The following is a 24,154-nucleotide window of genomic DNA, read 5'->3' as shown; positions in this document are numbered from 1 at the left end:
TTGTAATTGCTTAATTTTTTGAATAGCTAACCACTGGATACCAAAAAAGGGACAATTTTTTCCTCCTAGTTGAAAATACTACCCAAACAGGGATAATTGTTGCACTCTCCATCTTAAAAGCTGTGGCTAATTCCATTTGTACTGTATGTGTATAAACATCAGCAAGAAATGCATCTGCTCCCAAAAAGGGATAATTTTTGGACTGTTTATACTATTTAAATAGCCTACAACGTCTGAAACCTCACTGTGTTGTTAAATAGGATGTTGGTTACCACTGGTTAATATCTCTGCAAAGCTCAAAAACGGGTTCAATATACATCTCAACCAAGTGGAGTGCTAATGCACTTATTTTAATGGCAATTAGAGGCTTTTCATTCATGTGATTAACATTTTTGCAGGAAAATTCAGCAAAGACCGCTAATTTGAATTACAAATGATCTGCTCATCCCTAATCTCAACATTTTTTTTCATGTAGTACAGCTTCCCTGATCTCAAACCCACCAAAGTCTCTGGAAGGCACTGGCCTCTAGATGGCAGTACAGGGTCTTGCTTCTGAACTCCAGAGGAACTCGCTGTCAGAACTATGTGAGGCTTACAATGGAGAAGACGGTAAGATGTGAACTGGCTAAGACTTTTCTGTTTTTGTCGTAATTTTGTTTTCTGCTTTTGTTATTTTTTTGTAGTTTTGTGAGATAATGAAGCTGAACGATTGCGGAAAATGTCTGTAAGAAAAAAGTCTGCTTCATAAAGACTAGGAATGGAATTTATCACAAAGGGAATTTTTGAAACAACTTTTGCTTGGGGTGTGCTGCCCGTTACTTTTGTAAAATTTATCAAAGTATTACACTGACAAGTTTTGAACATATTTAGATATGAGACTTGTCTAAAAATGTTTAACCATTTATGACACCACCCTCCATGGGAGTGAGAATTGCAACTTTTTGTGTAACTTTTTAAAAAGTTGCAATTTATAAATCTAACTTAATAAACACTCTGACACTCCTATCCACATTTCAAAAGTGACAAAAATCGCAAATCAAACATTTTTTGCATAAAGTTTGACAACGTTTTTAACTTTTTGGTGCCAGCAAACTGATAAAAAAACATTATTTGAACAAATGTTACTTTTTAAATTAAATTTATAGTATTCACAATATGGAAAAGAATCAAAATAATTTTTGGTTAAAAACAACAGCCTGCAAAGCTTGTGATATTTCTTTTCTTCCATACATGCGATTTTAAGAGCTCTAATTTTTGTTCTCCTCGTTTTTGTTATTCAACTCGTTTTTGCCTCTTTTTTTTGTGATACATGGTGAGGCCTAACTTTTAGTTCATTTTTATATTTTTACTCTTTATTTTTTATTTCGATATTAGGGGACGATGTAAAGAAAGAATAGGAAATGTGTTTTTTCTTTCACTTTTTTTCTAAGTTTATTCTACACTAATTTATTATTTTTATTATATGGCACTGTATGAAATGCCCTGCAGATCGGTGGAGGATTAGGTTTTGAATCACCTGAGAATTGCTCAAAACATTTGTTTGATGTGCATTTCTCGGGAAGCAGGAGGACTAAGCTCCAACACAAACGTGCACACATATGTGTGTCAGTGTCTGTGTGTGCTCTCATGAAGAACACGCTTCCCAAGCGTTGCACATCTAACATGTGTTTTGAGCAATCAGTGGGGTCCCACCGATCTGCAGAGCATTTCATGCAGTGCCACGTAATACAAATAATAATTAGTGTAGGTTCCCTTTAAGACCACAAAAGTGGCAGTAAAATATTCTTTATCCTGTGTTCTATTAGAATATATGATGTAGATATGGTTTGTTCTTTCATGAAATGTGGGGCTCTAAATAGCATTTTGGATTGGCAGTGGCTATTTTTTATTTTTATGACTGATTTCCCCTGTACTTGGGGTTGGCATATTGGCCCCAGTTACAGGGGAAATAGAGATGAGGGAATCTCATTGCATTGCATTGAATCTATTCAGTGTGAATTTAATATGCAGTATTATCATCTGAAGTCTCTTCAGATCCAAGAGTATAGCAAACAGAGGTAAAAAAATATATACTCACCACTCCTGTGTCCTCACCTGTTACTCCACTCATCTCCTGTTTGGTTCTTCAGTATTCCTCTAGCTGCCACCAGTCCTCTTTCATGTGGTCTTTGATGCCTTCAGCACATATCATGACAGCACGAGGCCTAAAAACTAGGCCTCAAGCAAGGTCATGATGTATGATGGCGTACAACGCAAAGGCGTGAGGCCAAGTCAGTGGTTTAGGTGCTGAAGTTCACTGTGAAGATGGATGTCGACCAGTGGCGCCATGAAAAGGACCAGAAGGTACCTAAAAGAGAACTGAAGGATTGAGCTGAGAGCTATGTAGAGAGATAGATGACGACCTGGAAAGAGGTATTATCTTTTTTTTTCTTCACAACTTACCACCCTTTTAGAATCCAGCAATATTGCTGTCATCCTGTCTCCATTTTGCTGGATTAACCCCTTACTGACTTATGACTGACTATGTCCGTCATATGTCATCTCCCTGCCTTTGATGTCGGCTCACACGCCGAGCTCACATTTTTCACGGCAGATGATGGCTGTGATATTCAGCCATCATCTGCCTCTAACAGCCGCGGCCAGAGAAAAGCTCCACTCATGGCTGTTAACTAGTGATGAGCGAGTATGTTCTATTAATCCTTTCGCCGAGTATGCTCGGGCCGAGCTCCGAGTATTTACAGCTGCTCGGTGATATGGTTGAATCGCTCCCCGTGTGCATGATTTGCAACTGTTTGACAGCTTTAATACATGTGAGGAATCTCTATTTCTTACACATTCCTCACATGTAATAAAGCTGTCAAACAGTTGCAAATCATGCACACGGGAGCGATTCAACCTTATCACCGAGCAGCTATAAATACTCGGAGCTCGGCCCGAGTGTACTCGGACAGAACATACTCGCTCAACCCTACTGTTAACCTGCTAAATGATGCTGTGAATCTGTGACAGCGGCATTTAATGCTCGTTGGCAGGGGGTCGTGCCATTCTATCCCCTCATCAGTACTCCCGTGACGTGATTGCGGGATGTAGATGTGTTGCCATGACAGCCAGGGGTCTGCTGAAGACCCCTGTGGTCTGTCATTAATGTACACCTATGGCTGGCGTTCAAGGGAGGCCGTGATTTCTGCTATGTACAGCAATACTGTGGCATTACTGCATACAGCCCAAGAGATCAGATGACAGCAGGTTAAAGTTCCCTAAAGTGACTAACAAGTACAGTGAAAAGTAAACATTTTTTTTTAAAAAATATGAAAAAAAAAACAAAAAATATATAAAAGTTCAAGTCACCCCCCCTTTTCCCCCATTAAAAAGCAAGAAATTAAAAAAAAAATTGGTATTGCTGCATTCATAAAAGTCCGATCTATGAAAATCTAGAATAAATTAGTCGAATAGGTAATATAACAAACAGCGTAAAACTAAAACCACCAGAATTGCAGCTTTTCTGCCACTACAACAACAGAAAAAAAAATGATCAAAACATTGTATCTACCCCAAAAAATATCAATAAGAACATCAGCTCAGGGCCCAAAAAAACAAACCCCGACACAGCTCCATATCCGGAAAATTGATAACGCTACAGCTCTCGGAACATGGCAACACAAGCAAAAAAATTTCTTATAAATTCCTTAATTTTTTATTCACCGCTTAAATAAAACAAAAATTATACATCTTTAGTATCTGTGCAATCGTACTGATCTGGAAAATCATATTACTGGGTCAGTTTTACCATAAAATCAATTCTGTAAATTAAAAAAAAAAAAAAAAAAAAAAAAAATTGCATATTTTTTTTTTGCTATTTTGCCACATATTTAATTTTTTTCCCACTTTCCAGTGCATCATATGATAAATTGGATGGGGTCATTCAAAAGTATAACTTGTCCTGCAAAAACCAAGCCCTCACATGGCTATATGTTGACGTAGAAGTAATAAAAAAAAAAAGTTTGGGCTCTTGGAATAAATGGAGGAAAAAAACGAAAGTGCAAAATTGAAAAATCACCAGTCCTTAAGGGGTTAAACACATCGCAAGAAATTTCAGATTTCAGCAGATAAGAACTTTCTGTAAAATTTACAAATAATGGATTCACATTTCGCTTTTGTAGCTCAGACTTTTTTCTTCCGAAAACCACTGTAGAATATTTTATATGGAATCTGAGCTTTAGAAATGCTTCATTGTGAAATAATTTATTAAAATGTGTCAAAATACAATGGGAATAACTATTCTACATTGAGTATCAAGTAACCACTGACTTAAAAAATGTTAATGGTGTAATTTTTCATTTCACCTATGGGTGCGCTTCAGGGAAACTGAGCTCTCACTTGCTACTAGGTTCTACCATAGATTATGCTCCAATGTATAGTAATATTTGGTTCATATATAGTAAAATGAAAGGTACTTAATTATCAGGAATCCAGAATTATGGGAGAGATAAAAAAGTAAATAGAAGTTATCTGTAAGATTCAAGGACAGTAGCTCAGAAATGAAGAACTAACATAAAATCTGCGATCAATCAAGTTTCAGTGTTGGATTCATTACAGGATATTTCATATGGAATCTGAGCTTCAGAAATGATTCACGTGAGTTAATGGTGTAATTTTCCCCTTTACCTACGGGTGTACTTGCAGGGAAACTGAGTACTTGTCACTAGGTTCCATCATAGATTATGGTACCATACAGTGGGGGAAAAAAGTATTTAGTCAGCCACCAATTGTGCAAGTTCTCCCACTTAAAAAGATGAGGTCGGCCTGTAATTGACATCATAGGTCGACCTCAACTATGAGAGACAAAATGAGAAAACAAATCCTGAAAATCACATTGTCTGATTTGGAAAGAAAGTTTTTCAAATTTTGGTGGAAAATAAGTATTTGGTCAATTACAAAAGTTTATCTCAATACTTTGTTATATATCCTTTGTTAACAATGACAGAGGTCAAACGTTTTCTGTAAGTCTTCACAAGGTTGGCACACACTGTTGCTGGTATGTTGGCCCATTCCTCCATGCAGATCTCCTCTAGAGCAGTGATATTTTGGGGCTGTCGCTGGGCAACACGGACTTTCAACTCCCTCCAAAGGTTTTCTATAGGGTTTAGTTCTGGAGACTGGCTAGGCCACTCCAGGACCTTGAAATGCTTCTTACGAAGCCACTTCTTCGTTGCCCTGGCGGTGTGCTTGGGATCATTGTCATGCTGAAAGACCCAGCCACGTTTCATCTTTAATGCCCTTGCTGATGGAAGGAGGTTTGCACTCAAAATCTCACAATACATGGCCCCATTCATTCTTTCATGCACACGGATCAGTCGTCCTGGTCCCTTGGCAAAGAAACAGCCCCAAATCATGATGTTGCCACCCCCATGCTTCACAGTAGGTATGGTTTTTTTTGGATGCAACTCAGCATTCTTTCTCCTCCAAACACGACGAGTTGTGTTTCTACCAAACAGTTCTATTTTGGTTTCATATGACCATATGACATTCTCCCAATACTCTTCTGGATCATCCAAATGCTCTCTAACAAACTTCAGACAGGCCCAGACATGTAATGGCTTAAGCAGGGGGACACGTCTGGCACTGCAGGATCTGAATCCCTGGCGGCGTAGTATGTTACTGATGGTAGCCTGTGTAACGTTGGTCCCAGCTCTCTGCAGGTCATTCACTAGGTCCCCCCGTGTGGTTCTGGGATTTTTGCTCACCGTTCTTGAGATCATTTTGACCCCACGGGGTGAGATCCCGTGTGGAGCCCCAGATCGAGGGAGATTATCAGTGGTCTTGTATGTCTTCCATTTTTTAATCATTGCTCCCACAGTTGATTTCTTCACACCAAGCTGCTTGCCTATTGCAGATTCAGTCTTCCCAGCCTGGTACAGGGCTACAATATTGTTTCTGGTGTCCTTCGACAGCTCTTTGGTCTTCACCATAGTGGAGTTTGGAGTGTGACTGTATACTGATAACAAGTTCAAACAGGTGCCAGTACTACAGGTAATGAGTGGAGGACAGAGGAGCCAGTACTACAGGTAATGAGTGGAGGACAGAGGAGCCTCTTAAAGAAGAAGTTACAGGTCTGTGAGAGCAAGAAATATTGCTTGTTTGTAATTGACAAAATACTTATTTTCCACCAAAATTTGAAAAAAATTTCTTTCCAAATCAGACAATGTGATTTTCAGGATTTGTTTTCTCATTTTGTCTCTCATAGTTGAGGTCGACCTATGATGTCAATTACAGGCCGCTCTCATTTTTTTAAGTGGGAGAACTTGCACAATTGGTGGCTGACTAAATACTTTTTTTTCCCCACTGTATATAGTAATATTCAGTTAATATATAGTAAAATCAAAGGTACTGAATTATCAGGAATCCTGAATTACGAAAGAGTCAAGATCAGAAATAAAGGAATAACATAAAAAAGTTTCAGTGTTGGATTAAGTAAAAGAGATTATCCAGAGATTTAAAAATTGTTAATGGTGTAATTCTTCATTTCACCTGTGGGTGTGCTGCAGGGAAATTGAGCACTTGAAACTAGGTTCTACCACTACCATAGATTATGCTACCAAGTATAGAACAATTCTAATAATTAAATATGAAAGATGCTGAATTGTCAGGAATCCTGAATTATGGAAAAGTCAGCAAAGCAAATAAAAGTTACCTGTAAGATTCAAGGACCCCAAGGACAAAAGCTCAGAAATAAAGGACTAACATAAAATATGCAAGTAATCAAGTTTTAGTGTTGGATTCATTATAGAATATTTCATATGAAACCTGAGCTTCAGAAATGCTTCATGTGAGTTAATGTATTAAAATTTTTAAAAATACAACAGTAATAAATATTCAACATTGAGTAAAAGAGATTATCCAGTGATTTAAAAATTGTTAATGGTGTAATTCTTCATTTCACCTATGGGTGTGCTGCAGGGAAACTTACCTTGTATAGTAAAATGTAAATAATGAGATATGAAAGTTACTAAATTATCAGGAAATTTGGATTCTCAAAAAGTAAAAAACTTAAGTAAAAGTTACCTGTAAGATTCAAGGACCCCAAGGACAATAGCTCAGAAATAAAGGACTAACATAAAATCCACGATCAATCAAGTTCAGTGTTGGATTGGTTTACTTGAAAATAGGATTCTAAAGGGAGTTCAAACTCCGAAAATTTATAGGGTCATAGCAACAATAGTGCACATGGGGTCCAGCAATTAAAGGGGCGAAATCCAGTCCTATATATCCAGATGATGGGCTCCACATCTCATTTTCTCTGGTGGGCTCAAGGTTGTCTAATCTGACACTGTCAGGTTATGGATTCATTTCACTTTACTTTATGGATTGTAGATAAAAGTCTGTTTTATGGACCATTTAATTATTTATCTTTATTTATTTTTTCTTAGGGGTCATATTTTTTTTTTGTCTGGCTCCTGATTTTACTTTGCTTTGCCTGTGGTTCTGGTAAGTAGAAGACTTATCTATTTACATCCTTTGAGACTTTACTAGGCAGTTCAACAACTTGTAGGGTTTATTTACTGTATAAGTCATTTTTTTCTTGCCCCCCATTAATCTAACGCAAAAACTAAAGCAACTTATAGTCTTTACATCTCCTACTTTTTTGGGTCTATGCAGATCTACAGTATGTGTCTCCATGATTACAGACTACAAAGAAACCAAGTGTGTAGTGTGATCCTGCAGTCATCCCTTTAACTTCTGCTTTCTAAAGTTTTGTAAGATGGTATTAAACACACACTTTTACTGTTGTGATTTTTTTGGAAAAAGGCCTCAACAGCAAAAAATAACGCAAATATCTGTAAACAGGTAATTGTTCTTATTACTAACCACTTACCTCTTATATTCCCGTGGTTTGTATATCCAACAGATTTTCTGTAGTTATCCATCCCACATTTTTGGACCCTCAACAGTAAGATTATTTTTGGAGATAATGTATAATTTTTTTATTATATAAAAAATCTAATCTGTAAATTCTTTTCTATTTTATTTTTTCTCTTCTGTGGAAAGAGATTTGCTTTAATGAAGTGACATAAAAAAAAAAAAAAAAACCCTCGTTAAAGGGGAGTATCTCAGAAACACAACCTCTGTCCATGTGCCCTTTTAGGTAGCATAGATATTATAGAGGGGGGGTTCTCGGGAGAGCCGCATTGTAAAATCATCTAAATGGATGTCAAGTAGAGATGGATATATGTATTCAAGTGAAATTAAATTTTATTAGAATTTTACAAAAATCTGCAATCTGGAGAATGTGGATTTTTTTTTTTAATTGCTTGGCACAAATTCAGCAAAATGATCAGTAGAGAGCCAGAAAGAGATTAAAAGCTATAACATACTCACCTCACTGCTCACATTTTCGACCATCCCCACGGCTCCTTGCCCACTGTCGCGTTGCACCTATGGCCCAATATTCACTGTAGGCTTATGGCCGGAAGCAGACCCTGGAGTTCACTGCACATGTTCTGGGCCCTACTCGTGACCAGAAGCCCCTGCCTAGAGTAATACCGGTCTGGAGATGCGACGCTACCGAGGCGTGTTGGACCGTACAAGAAATAAGGAGCAGAGGAGATGGCCCGAAACGTATGTTTTTATTTTTACATTTTTGCCAGCCGCTTACTTCTTTAGCTGTCCCCACTCCTCCCTGCCCGGATAGAGGATGGAGGGAAGAGCTGTGCTATTGTCAATGGTGTGATCTTGTGTTATCGACCTTACCACCTTACCAAATTGCTTTCAAAAATATCTTTAAAATGAGTTTGAACCAGTACGTTATGTTCTGTCGAAAGATTCATATTATTGGGGTTGAGAAAAAAATCCTCTACCTTCCATTTGTAGCTCATTGTAGAACTGTATTACTGTTCATAGTTCCCTTTGTATCTGAAAAATTCCAAAAGAGAAGTTTTTGTTAATTTTGCAGTTGTGAAAATTGAAGTTGGGCCGGTGGAGTACGGGAAAAGTGTAACACTAAAGTGTATTCTACCTCCGACCTTTTTTGCCGTGCAAGTGACATGGACAAAGGTTGTAGACGGCAGAGAAACCACTGTAGCCACGTATACGTCAGACTCCGGAGCTGAAATCAGTGAAGGCTACAAGGATCGTGTCTGGATGAGCACTTCAGGCCTAAACGAGACGGCGATCACAATTAATAAAACCAGCATTCAGGATGAAGGTTGCTACCGATGTACTTTTACTAGCATCCTCAAAGAGTCATTAACGAAAGAAACTTGTCTTACTATTCCTGGTAAGGTTTCCTAGAGTTTTGTCAATGATTTTTCTTTTTAGACTATTTTTGTTTGTTCTGAAAAAAAAAATATACAAATGCATTTAAAGGGAACTTGTCAGCAGGTTTGTCCCATATGAGATAAGACCTGTACCTTTCATCCCTGATATACAGCATTCTATAATGCTGTATAAATGCCCCCAATCAGGCCTGCAAGACAAGAAAAGGACCTTCTATAATACTCACTTATGGGGTGGTTGGGTCTGTTAGGCGTTGCTGTCTTGGTCCGGTGCCTCCCTTCTTTTTGTGACTCTGTCCTCCTTCTGTGCTTTGTGTGGATGACACATCCTACATCATCCACATAGTGTCCACAGAATCGCGCTCCTACGCATGCATACTTCTATGCCATCGAGGGCAGAGTAAAGTACTGCAGTGCACATGCCCCGGGGCTCTTTGACCTTTCCCGGCTCATGCACACTGCAGTACTTTGCTCTTCCCTCAACAGGTCAGAGAAGCTGTCACGGGTGTATCAGGTTTGACAGACAATCGTTCTGGATCCGGCTGTAGAAGCTCAAGGCGCTTGGCTTTGCAGACACCTCCTTGATCCTTTCATCTCTATAGTGTAGTGGTATCCTTCTTTTGCTAGGACCCAGCATTGATCTCCCCCTTCTGCTGCTAATTGACACACCCTTTCTTGATATTTAAATAGCTGCAGTGTCTCCAGAGAGTCGCCGGTGATAGAACTATTTTCCTCTGTTCAGGCCTGGAGTACTAGAATTCGGCTAGTTTCTTCTTGGAGTTCCTTGGTGATTGTTGTCGTGATCTCTCTGGTGTCTTCTCAATGCTAAGTGTATCCCCTTGTCTATTTGTCTTGTTTGTCTTTAGTTGCAGTGTGGCTGACTAGTGCTCACCCCTTCTCCTCCCTACCTAGGTCCTAGCTCTAGGGTTAGTTAGGGATTAGGTATCCTGCTTGGCAATAGGTGTGGAACCTATTTAGATATGATAGGGGAGTCAGGGTGTTGTAAGATCTGTCTAGGGATCTCCACTCTCCCTTTCCCTAGTTGTTGGGCTTCCCCCACGTTTCCCTTCATTGTACACTTGGTCCTTCCCTTACCTAGCATGATAGAAGCATACAGGAGAGTGATGCCGGGAACACTGAAGGAGAAAGAGGACGGCATCGCAAGAAGAAGGGAGGCACCAGACCTCCCGGAAGTGACGCCATCGGACCCAACTGCTCCGTAAGTGATTATAATAAAAGGTCTTTTTCTTGTCTTGCAGGCTGGATTGGGGGCATTTATACAGCATATTAGAATGCTGTATATCAGGGCTGAAAGGTTTTATCTCAAATGGAACCAATCTGGTGACAGATTTCCTTTAAGATATTTCTAGTGTTGCGCTCAACCTTCTTCACACAAAGCTGAAGTAAAAAACCATGGGCCAAGCACAAAAATGGGGCTGTTTGCAGAGGATGGCGGCTTTGATTTGTAAAAGTAACGCACACCTGTTCATACAATGGTTTTCCTTGTTCTTAATGGAATGTGCACATTATAGATTCAGACTGAAGGCAGCAAAACCAAGGAGAGACACATATGGAGACAAGGACTAAAGAGACACATGTGAAACAAACTAGAATACCACCTTTTCTTCTGATGACCGCTTTACACCACCTTGGTATTCTTTCCAGCATCTTCATCAGATCATCACCTAGAATGGCTTCCAATGAACAGGTCACCTTGTCCAGACTTCATTTGTAGAATCACCGACCTTCAGAAAGTGTTTGTGATCATCAGGTGTGTCTTGCAGAAGCAGAGTTGGTCCACAGCTCCATACAGTGCTGCTGATTCCTATTCCGCAACTGTTCTATACCAGAATATGGCAAGAACTATCAACTATGTAAAAAGAAATGGCAGTCTACCATAATTTTAAGGCATGAAGGTCAATCAGTCCAGAGAATTGGTAGAACCTTGAAGGTAGCCTTTAGTGCAGTTATGACAACCAACAATCGCTATTATGAAACTGGCTGTCATGAGGAAAGAAAGTCCTAGAATGACCTCTGCTGCAGAGGATAAGTTCACTTGATGACATTTTAACCCCTTCACCTCAGGCCATTTTCCATACTCTCGTTTTCTTTTTTTCCTCCCCTTCTTTCAAGAGCAATAACTTGTTTATTTTTCTGTCAATATAGTGAAATGAGTGCTTGTTTTTTGAGGGACAATTTGTACTTTTGAATGACGCCATTCTTTCTACAACATTGAACTAGAAAACGGGCAAAAAAAAAGTGAATTCCATAATTGTTTTTTGCTTTTTTTTTATTTACTATGTTCACTATATGGTAAAACTGACCAGGCAAGATGATTCTCCAGGTCAGTACGAGTTTGCAGATACCAAACATGTATAGCACTTTTTTTATTTACGTGGTGAAAAAAAATGTGGAATTTTCTAAGGAAAAAGATCTTTGCTTTTGTCGCTATTTTTTGAGACCTGTAGCGTTTTCATTTTTCGAGATCTGAGACTGGGTGAGGGCTTATTTTTTGTGCCCCCCCCCCAAAAAACTATAGTATTAATTTGCATCATTTTTTATATTTTGTTTGTATTTTATGTTTTTTTTATTATTATTATTTTTTTTTTTTCCAAAATCTACGTTATATAAAAAAAAAATCATAAATTTATTGACCCCACAGGCGAGGTGTTCATCGAAAAACATCACATGGTGAGACTCCATCAACCCGTGACACTAAGGTGCATCAAAAGAAAAAAACCTGATGATAAAGAAACAAAAATTATACAAATATCGTGGCAGAAAAATGGCAAAAACATCGCAAATTACAATGATGGAGAGAACATTGAGCCAGAATATCGAGGATTCCTCAGTCTGACGATGGAAGACATGGACACGTCTTTGCTCACCCTGTTCAGGGTTAATGTGAACAATGAAGGAAATTACAAATGTCTGTTCAATATCTTTCCTGGAGGATCATCGGCAGCGGAGACATCCTTACAAGTCTACGGTATGAGAAATCACAAAAGGGATTTTTTTTTTATTATTCTTTTGGCTTATTAAAAACAAATGCTAAATTTATAGAGTAAATGTTTTAATTTTTATTTCATAAATCAATAGTGCACATGAAAATAAGCAACTTTGTAATATATCTTATCAGAGAAATCTGCTTCTTTCTCCTCCTGGACTGATCTTTCACTCTTAATTCATGGGTAAAATCCGTATTCAGTGAAGACAGACTTTTCCATTACTGAGATAAGAGATGACAGTTGGTGCTTTTCAAATTCTATAGAGGGGAGGAGCTAGAGGAATACACAGACATTCTATGGAGGGAGGAGCTAGAGGAACACACAGACATTCTATGGAGAGGGAGGAGCTAGAGGAACACACAGACATTCTATGGAGAGGGAGGAGCTAGAGGAACACGCAGACATTCTATGGAGGGGAGGAGCTAGAGGAACACACAGACATTCTATGGAGGGGAGGAGCTAGAGGAACACACAGACATTCTATGGAGAGGAGGAGCTAGAGGAACACACAGACATTCTATGGAGGGGAGGAGCTAGAGGAACACACAGACATTCTATGGAGGGAGGAGCTAGAGGAACACACAGACATTCTATGGAGAGGGAGGAGCTAGAGGAACACGCAGACATTCTATGGAGGGGAGGAGCTAGAGGAACACACAGACATTCTATGGAGGGGAGGAGCTAGAGGAACACACAGACATTCTATGGAGGGAGGAGCTAGAGGAACACACAGACATTCTATGGAGGGGAGGAGCTAGAGGAACACGCAGACATTCTATGGAGGGGAGGAGCTAGAGGAACACGCAGACATTCTATGGAGGGGAGGAGCTAGAGGAACACACAGACATTCTATGGAGGGAGGAGCTAGAGGAACACACAGACATTCTATGGAGGGGAGGAGCTAGAGGAACACGCAGACATTCTATGGAGGGGAGGAGCTAGAGGAACACACAGACATTCTATATAGGGGAGGAGCTAGAGGAACACACACACAGATATTCTATAGAGGGGAGGAGCTAGAGGAACACACAGACATTGTATGGAGGGGAGGCGCTAGAGGAACACACAGACATTCTATGGAGGGAAGGAGCTAGAGGAACACACAGACATTCTATATAGGGGAAGAGCTAGAGGAACACACACAGACATTCTATAGAGGGGAGGAGTTAGAGGAACACACAGACATTGTATAGAGGGGAGGCGCTAGAAGAACACACAGACATTCTATGGAGGGGAGGAGCTAGAGGAACACAGACATTCTATGGAGGGGAGGAGCTAGAGGAACACAGACATTCTATGGAGGGAAGGAGCTAGAGGAACACACAGACATTCTATAGAGAGGAGGAGCTAGAGGAACACACAGACATTCTATAGAGGGGAGGAGCTAGAGGAACACCGACATTCTATGGAGGGAAGGAGCTAGAGGAACACACAGACATTCTATAGAGAGGAGGAGCTAGAGGAACACAGACATTCTTTAGAGGGGAAGAGCTAGAGGAACACACAGACATTGTATGGAGGGGAGGAGCTAGAGGAACACCGACATTCTATGGAGGGAAGGAGCTAGAGGAACACACGGACATTCTATGGAGGGGAGGAGCTAGAGGAACACACAGACATTCTTTAGAGGGGAAGAGCTAGAGGAACACACAGACATTGTATGGAGGGGAGGAGCTAGAGGAACACACACATTCTATGGAGGGGAGGAGCTAGAGGAATACACATACTTTTTATGGAGGGGAGGAGCTAGAGGAACACACAGACATTCTATGGAGGGGAGGAGCTAGAGGAACACACAGACATTCTATGGAGGGGAGGAGCTTGAGGAACACACAGACCTTCTATGGAGGGGAGGAGCTAGAGGAACACACATACTTTTTATGGAGGGGAGGAGCTAGAGGAACACAGACATTCTATGGAGGGGAGGAGCTAGAAGAGCACACAGACATTCTATAGAGGGGAGGAGCTAGAGGAACACACAGACATTGTATGGAGGGGAGGAGCTAGAGGAACACACAGACATTCTATGGAGAGGAGGAGCTAGAGGAATACAATGACATTCTTTGGAGAGGGAGGAGCTAGAGGAACACAATGACATTCTATGGAGAGGGAGGAGCTAGAGGAACACAATGACATTCTATGGAGAGGGTGAGCTAGAGGAACACAGACATGGCATTATACATTACCCCAACCTTTATCTAAACAGCGCAAAAAACAACATACTCGACACATTGATTAGATGGAAAACAATTGGCCACGGCCTTTATTTAAATATTTTAAATATTAAAAACTTATAAATGTAAGTATAAACCAATAAATATTTCAACTTTATTAAAAACCAAGTTCAAACCTTTATTAACCCGCAGCTTAGCCATAAGGCTCAAGCCCGTTAACCAAAATTACCTGTCCATCCAGATCCCTGGACGACTAACCCCGGCAGTGACTAAACGCATAAAATAGGGGAGGGAGGGTGGGGCAGCTCCCAGGTATGACAGCGCCAGAGAACAAACACACATCTCCGGCGCTGCCCACTTATATCACCCTGCACTTCCCCGGTAACCAAAGTCCAGACCAATCAGGGGCAGTTACCAGGGCAAAAAATACTGTCTGCCCTACTACTGACCCCTGAGTGGCCGGACCCACTCACCAATCACTTAACTCTATCACCTTGTTGACGTGACCTACGAAAATTAGCGGGAAAACATCTTCCCTCCATTTAACCCCTTCAGTACCAGAGGAATACAAGGCACCAGATAATGCCATGTATTCCCCTCCTGAAGGTCCGGGGAAAATCATTCTATTGAGGGGGGGAGCTAGATGAACACACAGACATTCTATGGAGGGGAGGAGCAAAAGGAACACAGACATTCTATGGAGGAGAGGAGCTAGAGGAACACACAGACATTCTATGGAGGGAGGAGCTAGAGGAACACACAGACATTCTATGGAGGGGAGGAGCTAGAGGAACACCCAGACATGCTATGGAGAGGAGGAGCTAGAGGAACACAGACATTCTATGGAGGGGAGTAGCTAGAGGAACACACAGACATTCTATGGACAGGAGGCGCTAAAGGAACACATAGACATTCTATGGAGAGGAGGAGCTAGAGGAACACATAGACATTCTATGGAGGAGAGGAGCTAAAGGAACACATAGACATTCTATGGAGAGGAGGAGCTAGAGGAACACAGACATTCTATGGAGGAGAGGAGCTAGAGGAACACACAGACATTCTATGGAGGGGAGGAGCTAGAGGAACACACAGACATTCTATGGAAGGGAGGAACACAGAGACATTCTATGGAGGGGAGGAGCTAGAGGAACACACAGACATTCTTTAGAGGGGAGGAGCTAGAGGAACACACAGACATTCTATGGAAAGGAGGAGCTAGAGGCACACAGACATTCTTTAGAGGGGAGGAGCTAGAGGAACACACAGACATTCTATGGAGGGGAAGAGCTAGAGGAACACACAGACATTGTATGGAGGGGAGGAGCTAGAGGAACACACAGACGTTCTATGGAGGGGAGGATATTCTACTGTAAATTCCATGGAACTTTATGAGCACTGACAGTCATCTCCTATCTCAGTAATGGGAAAGTCTATATTCACTGAAAACAGATTTCACCCACAAATTTAAAATTCTGAGAATGTAAGATCAGTCTAGGAGGAGAAAGAAGCAGATTTCTCTGATAATTTATATTACAAAGTTTCTCATTTTCATGTGCACTATTGATTTATGAAAAAAATAATTAAAATAAAACACAGCTTCTCTTGTTGCTCTTCACAACTATGTCCACCTCACAACAAATTTTACTATAAAGTGTAAAAAAACTTTGCAAACTTTACCTGAACTAAAAAAAAACTATTGTAGATAGAGATGGGAAAATCGATTCAAAGTTGAACAAATTTTTGTTAAAAATGTTCAGAAATTACTGATTTGTGAGTTACTTTGTATATAAACTGGACATACAGTTAGGTCCATATATATTTGGACAGAGACAACATTTTTCTAATTTTGGTTCTAGACATTACCACAATGAATTTTAAACAAAACAATTCAGATGCAGTTGAAGTTCAGATTTTCAGCTTTCATTTGAGGGTATCCACATTACAATTGGACGAAGGGTTTAGGAGTTTCAGCTCCTTAACAGCTTAGACACAAATATAAGGTGAAAAAGCTATTAAAAACTAAATAAACAGTACAGATGTGTGTGACAGCACAACTGGGAAGATTAGTAACTGCCGAATAGAGAATAACACCATACACATTTTTCAGGGCATTTGGAAGCTTTGAAATAATTTTGATTTACAGCAAATCAATAAATGGGTTTTCTCTAAAAAAAATAAATAAAAATAAATCACTGATTCCGGCAAATTTGACTTTCAAAACATTTGCTCATTTACAGATGTTGTGCCTAAACATAAGTTCCAGTCCTACTTCTTACTCACATACATTTAGTTCGTAGGTAAATTTAAAGAAGACCTTTCACTTACTCCAAAAAACTGAGTTAAAGAACCAATCGGCGCCTCTTTTTTTCACCACTGGATTGTTATCACTAGTGCATGTTCCCTGCCCCTAGAATTATACTTCTTCTGCTATTCCACTCCTGTCCCGTTCCGCCATCTTGTGACCACAACATCTGACTGCCCGGAAGTCAGAGGTAATGGCCACAAGCTCTCAATGTAAGTCTATGAGAACAACCGGCGAGACCTCCAGCTCTACAAGCAAACACTGGAGCAATCCGGTGGGTCACAACCTGCAGAAGACGACCAAAGCAGCACCAAGAACAGGAGAAGATGGCAGCTGGTAAATATATTACTAGGGGTAGGGAACTTATATTAGTGATACCACTCCGATGGTGAAATAAAAAAAAAAGCATTGAAGTTTTAAATATCTTGCAAAAAAATCCCTGATTATGGGACTCTTTTCCTTTTTGCTCTGTGTCACTCCATTGCAGAGATATTCACATTTGTTTCTCCTGGAGTGCAGTATGTGAAATCTCCACTTTGCAGTTCAACTGGGTGGTTCTTCATAGTCTTCTCTAAGGGCGTGCACTTTCACTTCCTTCCCATATGCTGCCAATTACAGCTCAGCAGTGTCTGAGACTGTTAGATCAGATGCTGAAGTATCAGAATTACCCCCAAATCAATTAAAATATCAGCACAGGCTGCAAAAAAAACTTGCTCTAACTAAGCTCAATAGACAAAAAAAAAAAAGAAGCTACAGGTCTCAAAAAATTGTAATACAAATCAAATATTTTTTTTACAGAATTCAGATTTTTTTGAACCACTAAAATAGTTTGATATCACCATAATTGTCCTGACCTGGAGAATCATGAAGCGGGGGCATTTTTATCACACACTGAATGCCGTAAAAATAAAACCCAAAAAGCAATGATGGAATTGTGTTATTTTCACAATTTTACCGCACTTGGAACTTTTCCTGTTTTTCAGTACAATATATCGTAAAATAAATAATGTTATTCAAAAGTACAACTCGTTCCATAAAAAACAATCTCTCATACAGTAATGATCTGTCTAAAGCAGGGGCGGGCAATTAATTTTCCCGAGGTGTCATATGAGAAACCGTGACTGTTGTGAAGGCCGAGCCAATAGGCTAAAATTAATTCTGCCCCCTATATACAGTATGAATGACCCTCACCTTCCTATATTCAGCATGAGCCCCCACATGGCCCCCTATATACAGTAGAAATGCCCCTTATCTTCCTATATACAGTATAAGCCCCCTCATAGCGCCACCTATATTTAGTATGAGACCTCCATATACAGTATGAAACCACACACAGCTCCCATATACAGTATGAGCCTCACACAGTCCCCCTATATAAAGTATGAGCCTCATTCAGTCCCCCAATATACAGTATGAGCCCCACACAGTCCACCTATATACAATATGAGCCTCACACAGTCCCCCTATATAAAGTATGAGCCTCATACAGTCCCCCAATATACAGTATGAGCCCCACACAGTCCACCTATATACAATATGAGCCTCACACAGTTCCCCTATATACTGTATGAGCCCCACATGGCCCCTATATACTGTGTTAACCCCCATATAGACTCTCTATATGCAGGATGAGCCTTCTTGTAGCCCGCTATATACAGTGTGAGCCCCTACATAGATATATAGTATGAGCCCTCCCATTGCCCCCTATATAGAGTATGAGTCCCCACATAGTCTCGTTATATACAGTATGAACGCCCACACAGCCCCTATATACAGTATGAGCCCCAATTAGCCCTTTACATACAGTGTGAGCCCTCCCATAGCCCCCTATATACAGGCACACATCCCATACACATATTTAAAAAAAAAAAACACCCCATGCACACCTCGTTCCCGTCTCTCCGATACTCTGCTCTGGTCTCCGGTGCACTGACTCACCGCAAAGCAGACGCAATGAAATGACGTCATCGAGTCTGCTGGCTCAGTCGCACACGCTGATTGGTGGAAGAAGGAGCTGGCGGCTCTGTCCTTCAGCAATGTGTTCACCACTATCCTGAGGATGCAGATAGCGATAATACTGGGATGCAGGTGACGCGCCCCCTGGGCCAGTGTTGTTTGGGGGATACCCGGAGCCGGATCAGATGGGGGTTGTAGTCTCCGAGTGGCGGTGACCCGGTCCGTGCCCAGGGTGTCAAGCTCAGTGTGTGGCAGTCCTACAGATGTTACTGGATGTTCTTTAGTGTCGACTACGCCACCCGTTGATTTGCGGTCACTACGGCCGCCGCTGCAGCAGGGTCCGCTGAGGCTGGTGGTGTGTGTGCAGCTCAGGTAGTATAACCCCCAACGGGAGGGGTATAGCCTCAGGGGGTCAGTTGTAGAGGGTGGTGGTTGTGGTGGTGCAGTGAGAGTGGTAATAAGACTCCGAGTCGGGCTGTGCAGTTCAGGGTTTTACTTACTGCTTTTGTGTTGGTCACTCCGGCCTTGAGTGACCACCCGAGCCGTGCTGCGTCCACCAGGTCCTGGACTCGGCCAACCCCCAGGTGATTCTGGAGCGTGGTCCTGAGCTCCCTTTCTGACTTGTCCTTCTCTCTGGCCTTCCCCACCAGGGATCCACCTAAGTCCGGCTCCCTCGGGCCTCTTGTTGGTAAAACCCTTGTCTCTGGGTTCCCTGACCCTATTCTTGGTTTGCCTTCCGGGTGGATTTAGTGGGTGGTCGTGGCAGATCCTGCCCACGACCTCCGGTCTCTGGCTAAGGATTAGGGCCCTCCACCAGCTTGGGATCCGGTACCCTTGTGCCAACTCTTCACCCTCTGGTCTAATTTTGGGTTCTTGGAGTTCCCTCTTCTCCCCCTCTGGGTCCTTCTTTCTCCTCTCTCTCTCTCTTGGCCTTGGAGCTGGCTGAGCTGCTCTGCTTCTCTGACTCAACTCTGACAGACTGACCTCTCTCTACAAAAGACCCTGTCCTAAGATGGTTCCCACCTTATATACTCCCTCTATGTGTGAGCTCAGGTGACCAGCACCCAATGAGCTCCTAGCATTACCCAGACTGCTCCCCCTATCTGCCCCAACACTACTGGGATGTTCCACCCCCCTCCCACTCCAGCCAGGGACAGACACTGTCGTACCTGCACATTTCTCTAGTGGGAGTACCATTGGTCTGTCCCCCGGAAATGGGATGTATGTAGTGCATGCAGCCTACTGAGCTCAGTTCCACACTCCATCCTTACCCGGGAGTGGAATACCACACCTCTGGCTTGAGGTGTAATACCCCTGTAGCAGCCGAATCCTCAGGGTGCTACACAGGCAGCGGAGGGCATTTCGCGACCCGTGAGCCACTGTTTTCAGCCTTTCGATTGTCTCAGTCCGCGGGCCGCACTTTGCCCAAGTCTGCTCTATGGTCACATGACTTAAAAAGTTGATTCTCTGTTTTTTCTTCTAGAACCTTTGAACGTAACAGTGTCGAAGGATCATGACACTGGGTGTCTTAAAATAACATGTGTGGCCCGTAGTTGGCCTCGTCCTGTGATTTCTTGGGTGGATGTAGATGAGGGAACCCTCAATGGCACCAACAATGATGGACTCCTGACGGTTACAAGCTGGGTACTGATAAGAAGTCCGGACACTCAGCAGATAAAAATGCCAAAGTGCAAAGTCACCTACTCAGGAGAAGAATCCACATTCGGGGTGTCTGCAGGTAAGGAGAAAACCACAAAATCCCATACAAGTCATCTCATATCTGCCAAGGAAAGGTTGTTGGCAGCAATAGGATGCCGCTATGCCTGCAACTGTGTAACTACGACTGATGGATTTCCATGTGTCACCTCCAGCAAAGTCCCCAAAGTCCCCTAGTTGATAGTAAAGCCAGAAGTCTGAGCTTCTGGCCGTGGCTTAGCTAACATTGTGACTTTTTAGGGTGTTGCGCTTTAATTAATTGATAGCTAGAAAGGTAAACCTTTTTTTTAATTAATATTCCAAAAATGCTGGTGGTGTGCTTTCTTTCCATGACAAAAATTTCAACTCCTGCATCCCACATATTCAGAGCTATAATAGGTGCATTATTGTCAGCACCTATAGGGAATGTGTAACTGGAAAATTACTTATTGTTTAAATCAAGTTTAATGTGTTTATAAAATGTAAGTACATTTTTTAACAATTTTTTTATTTTATTTTCCATATCACTATTTCTATATATATTTCTTGCAATTTCTTGCAACTTTCACACTGTTCACACTGTTCAATAGGACTAAAGCTATATCCACACTTCCTGTTCTGTTCTCAGTCTCATTGGGTGCAGAGGCATATCTTGGGGGGGGGTTGGCAGGCGGGGCATGTGTCCCGGGCGCAGCCGGCGGGGGGGGGCACAGTCAGGCCACCTAATGCGGCAGTCCGAAGTGTCTCCCCTGGCAGCAGTGTTCTGCTGCCGCCCTGACTGTAAGCCAGCAGTTCTCTGAGCTGACTGTCAAGCTGACAGTCGGCTCCCAGAATGTGCAACGCGCCGGCTCCTAGTGCTGAGTTCTCAATTGTACTCACGTTCGAGTGGAAATTACTCACTGTTAGGTCACGGCACCACTATCAGTATTTGGTCAGTATTCGGTCAGTATTTTTTCTCAGGAGTGGGAGCCAAAACCAGTTGAGGAACAATCAGAGAAAAGGTATAATAGAAACAAGTCATTAATTCTGCATTTATCACCCACTCCTGGTTTTGGCTCCCACTCCTGAGAAAAAATACTGACCGAATACTGATAGTGGGGCCGTGGCCTTAGGATTCAGCTCTCCTTGCAGGTTCCAACCACTTCACTCATATGCTATTTTCAATCTTACATGACAGCGAGCTTTTCTTCCTGCTTTTCTCGGTGTTTCACTGAACATTGAGCGAATTTGGGAAAGCAGCTTGTCGGTATGTGACTAAGTGTGCAAATCACATATGCGCTTTGAGGAGGGTGGGCGCCAAACTGAATTCTTGCCCTGGGTGCCAGAAAACCTTACACCTCTGGCTGGGTGAGTATAATTTTTTTGTTTTACCTATGCTGATCATAGAGAGACCTCAGAGCATAATAATTTACATTGGATCCACATCAAATAAATTTGATACAAATCAAATGTCACTGCCTCATTTCAGCGAATCTGCTCAATTAGAATTTTGTCAGATTCGCTCTTCCTTATGATCCATTTACCTATCGTAGCTGAGCAAGGAGGAGGTAAAGGGCTGCGCTGATTCAAGTCTCCACATACAAATAACCAGATTAGATTACCTCTTGAAGCTCATCAAGAGAATGCCAAGAGTGTGCAAAGCAGTCATCAAAGCAAAAGGTGGCTACTTTGAAGAACCTAGAATATAAGACATATTTTCAGTTGTTTCACACTTTTTTGTTAAGTATATAATTCCACATGTGATAATTCATAGTTTTGATGCCTTCAGTGTGAATGTACAATTTTCAAAGTCATGAAAATACAGAAAAATCTTTAAATGAGAAGGTGTGTCCAAACTTTTGGTCTGTACTGTATATCCTAAAAAAAGAATTGTGGCAGACACGGGGTTCGCTATAAATAAACTGGAATATTCTGATGACAAAACTGCAAAAACCTCCGCCTAGTAAGGGAATAGTGGTTGTTTATTACGTTACCGCTGCAGTTCATTTCCTTTCTTTTCTTGTCTTCTAGGTTCTCAGTGCCGACTCCATCCCGTCATAATTGGTCTTCTGGTCTCAAAAATGATTTTTCTCTAAGAGCTTTTAAAAAGGGCACCATGATGTGTGCATAGTAATAAAAAGCATTTACTTCACTACAGACAAAGGGATGATTGAAGAATGAATGAATAATAAACAAATGGATGTATAGACAAACAAATAAGGGGATGGATAGATGAATTAATGATTGAATGAATGAATGATTGAATGAATGAATGAATGGCCAAATTTATCTATAAATGAACTTATAGATTGATAGTGATGATGGAGGAGCAGATAAGTAAATGAATGAATGACCAAATTAATAAATAAATGGGTAGGTAAATGAATAAATGGTTGAATAGTTGAATGAATGCATATAACCAATCGTTCATTTGTTCATGGATGAATGAAAAAAAGAGCAAACAAATTGAATTGAATGAATGGATGATTATTAAATGTATGTACTGGCAAAATAGCAGATCAATTAATAAAAAAAAACACATGTACGATTGAATAAATAAATACACGGAGGAATGAATGGATGAATAAATAATGGATAATGAATTAATATAGAGATGGATGAATGAATGACTAATATTTAAATGAATAAATTAATGGATAGATAGAGAGGATGGATGGGAAAATGAATGAATGAATAGATGGATTATTAAATATAGACATGGATAGATGAATGAATGAACAATAGAATGTATGTGAAGAGATGGATGAATAAACAGATGAGCAAAGAAATTGATATATGGATAAATGAATGAAGTAATGAATGAATATGTGAATGATTAATATATCGATGCATGGGAAAAAGAACAAATCAATGAATAAACAAAAGAAATGCATGAATGAATGAATGAATACTTGGAGGAATGATTGATGGACACGGGGATCAATGCAAGTGCAAATTGTGAACAAGATTTTTTCAAAAACTAGAGACCAAAATGCGCTGACAGTGATATGTGTCGGCATCTTGAAAAAATATATGCGCCCCAATGATCCCTGATCTCTGTGCCCTGATGTTTCTACAATTCAAGTCCATAATCGAGTGTCCCACACGATGCTGCTACAATAGTTACCGAGCAATGAAAGGTCAAGAACACTGGATCGTCCTATGTGTATTTATTCTACCTTTATATTTTATTCAACTTTTTTGTCTATTCCATGTGAAAAGTGTACAATGTCTTAATAAAGTTACTGTTCTTTCTGTAATAATGCCGAAAATTCTGTGCCGGTTAAAGTAATATCTGTTCTATAATATATAGTAACCACAACTACGAGATCACACTACATACCGATTGATACAGCCACCACTAGAGGGAGCTCACTACATACAGAATTATAGAGCCACCACTAGGGGGAGCTCACTACATACAGATTTATACAGCCACCACTAGAGGGAGCTCACTACATACAGATTTATACACCCACCACTAGGGGGAGCTCACTACATATAGATTTGTAGAGCCACCACTAGAGGGAGCTCACTACATACAGATTTATACAGCCACCACTAGGAGGAGCTCACTACATATAGATTTATACAGCCACCACTAGAGGGAGCTCACTACATATATATTTATAGAGCCACCACTAGAGGGAGCTCACTACATACAGATTTATACAGCCACCACTAGGAGGAGCTCACTACATATAGATTTATACAGCCACCACTAGGGGGAGCTCACTACATACAGATTTATACAGCCACCACTAGGAG

General features: G+C 41.0%; 1 protein-coding gene across 1 annotated transcript; it reads left to right on the top strand.

Annotated features, from left to right (window-relative positions):
• Positions 1–475: 475 nt before the first annotated feature.
• LOC141239338 (hemicentin-2-like) lies at positions 476–23,649 on the top strand. Its single transcript, XM_073668532.1, has 6 exons — positions 476–609; positions 7,428–7,485; positions 8,951–9,274; positions 11,935–12,261; positions 20,196–20,450; positions 22,418–23,649. Exons 1-6 carry the CDS (start codon positions 598–600, stop codon positions 22,480–22,482), a joined length of 1,041 nt encoding a protein of 346 aa, XP_073524633.1. The 5' UTR covers positions 476–597; the 3' UTR covers positions 22,483–23,649.
• The last annotated feature ends 505 nt before the right edge of the window (positions 23,650–24,154 follow it).

Source organism: Phyllobates terribilis, unplaced genomic scaffold (assembly GCF_046119375.1).
Source record: "Phyllobates terribilis strain yellow unplaced genomic scaffold, ASM4611937v1 Scaffold_2__4_contigs__length_985480577, whole genome shotgun sequence".
Taxonomy (NCBI): Eukaryota; Metazoa; Chordata; class Amphibia; order Anura; family Dendrobatidae; genus Phyllobates; species Phyllobates terribilis.
The sequence above is the reverse complement of the archived record's forward strand: the minus strand, read 5'-3'. Positions and strand labels throughout refer to the sequence as shown.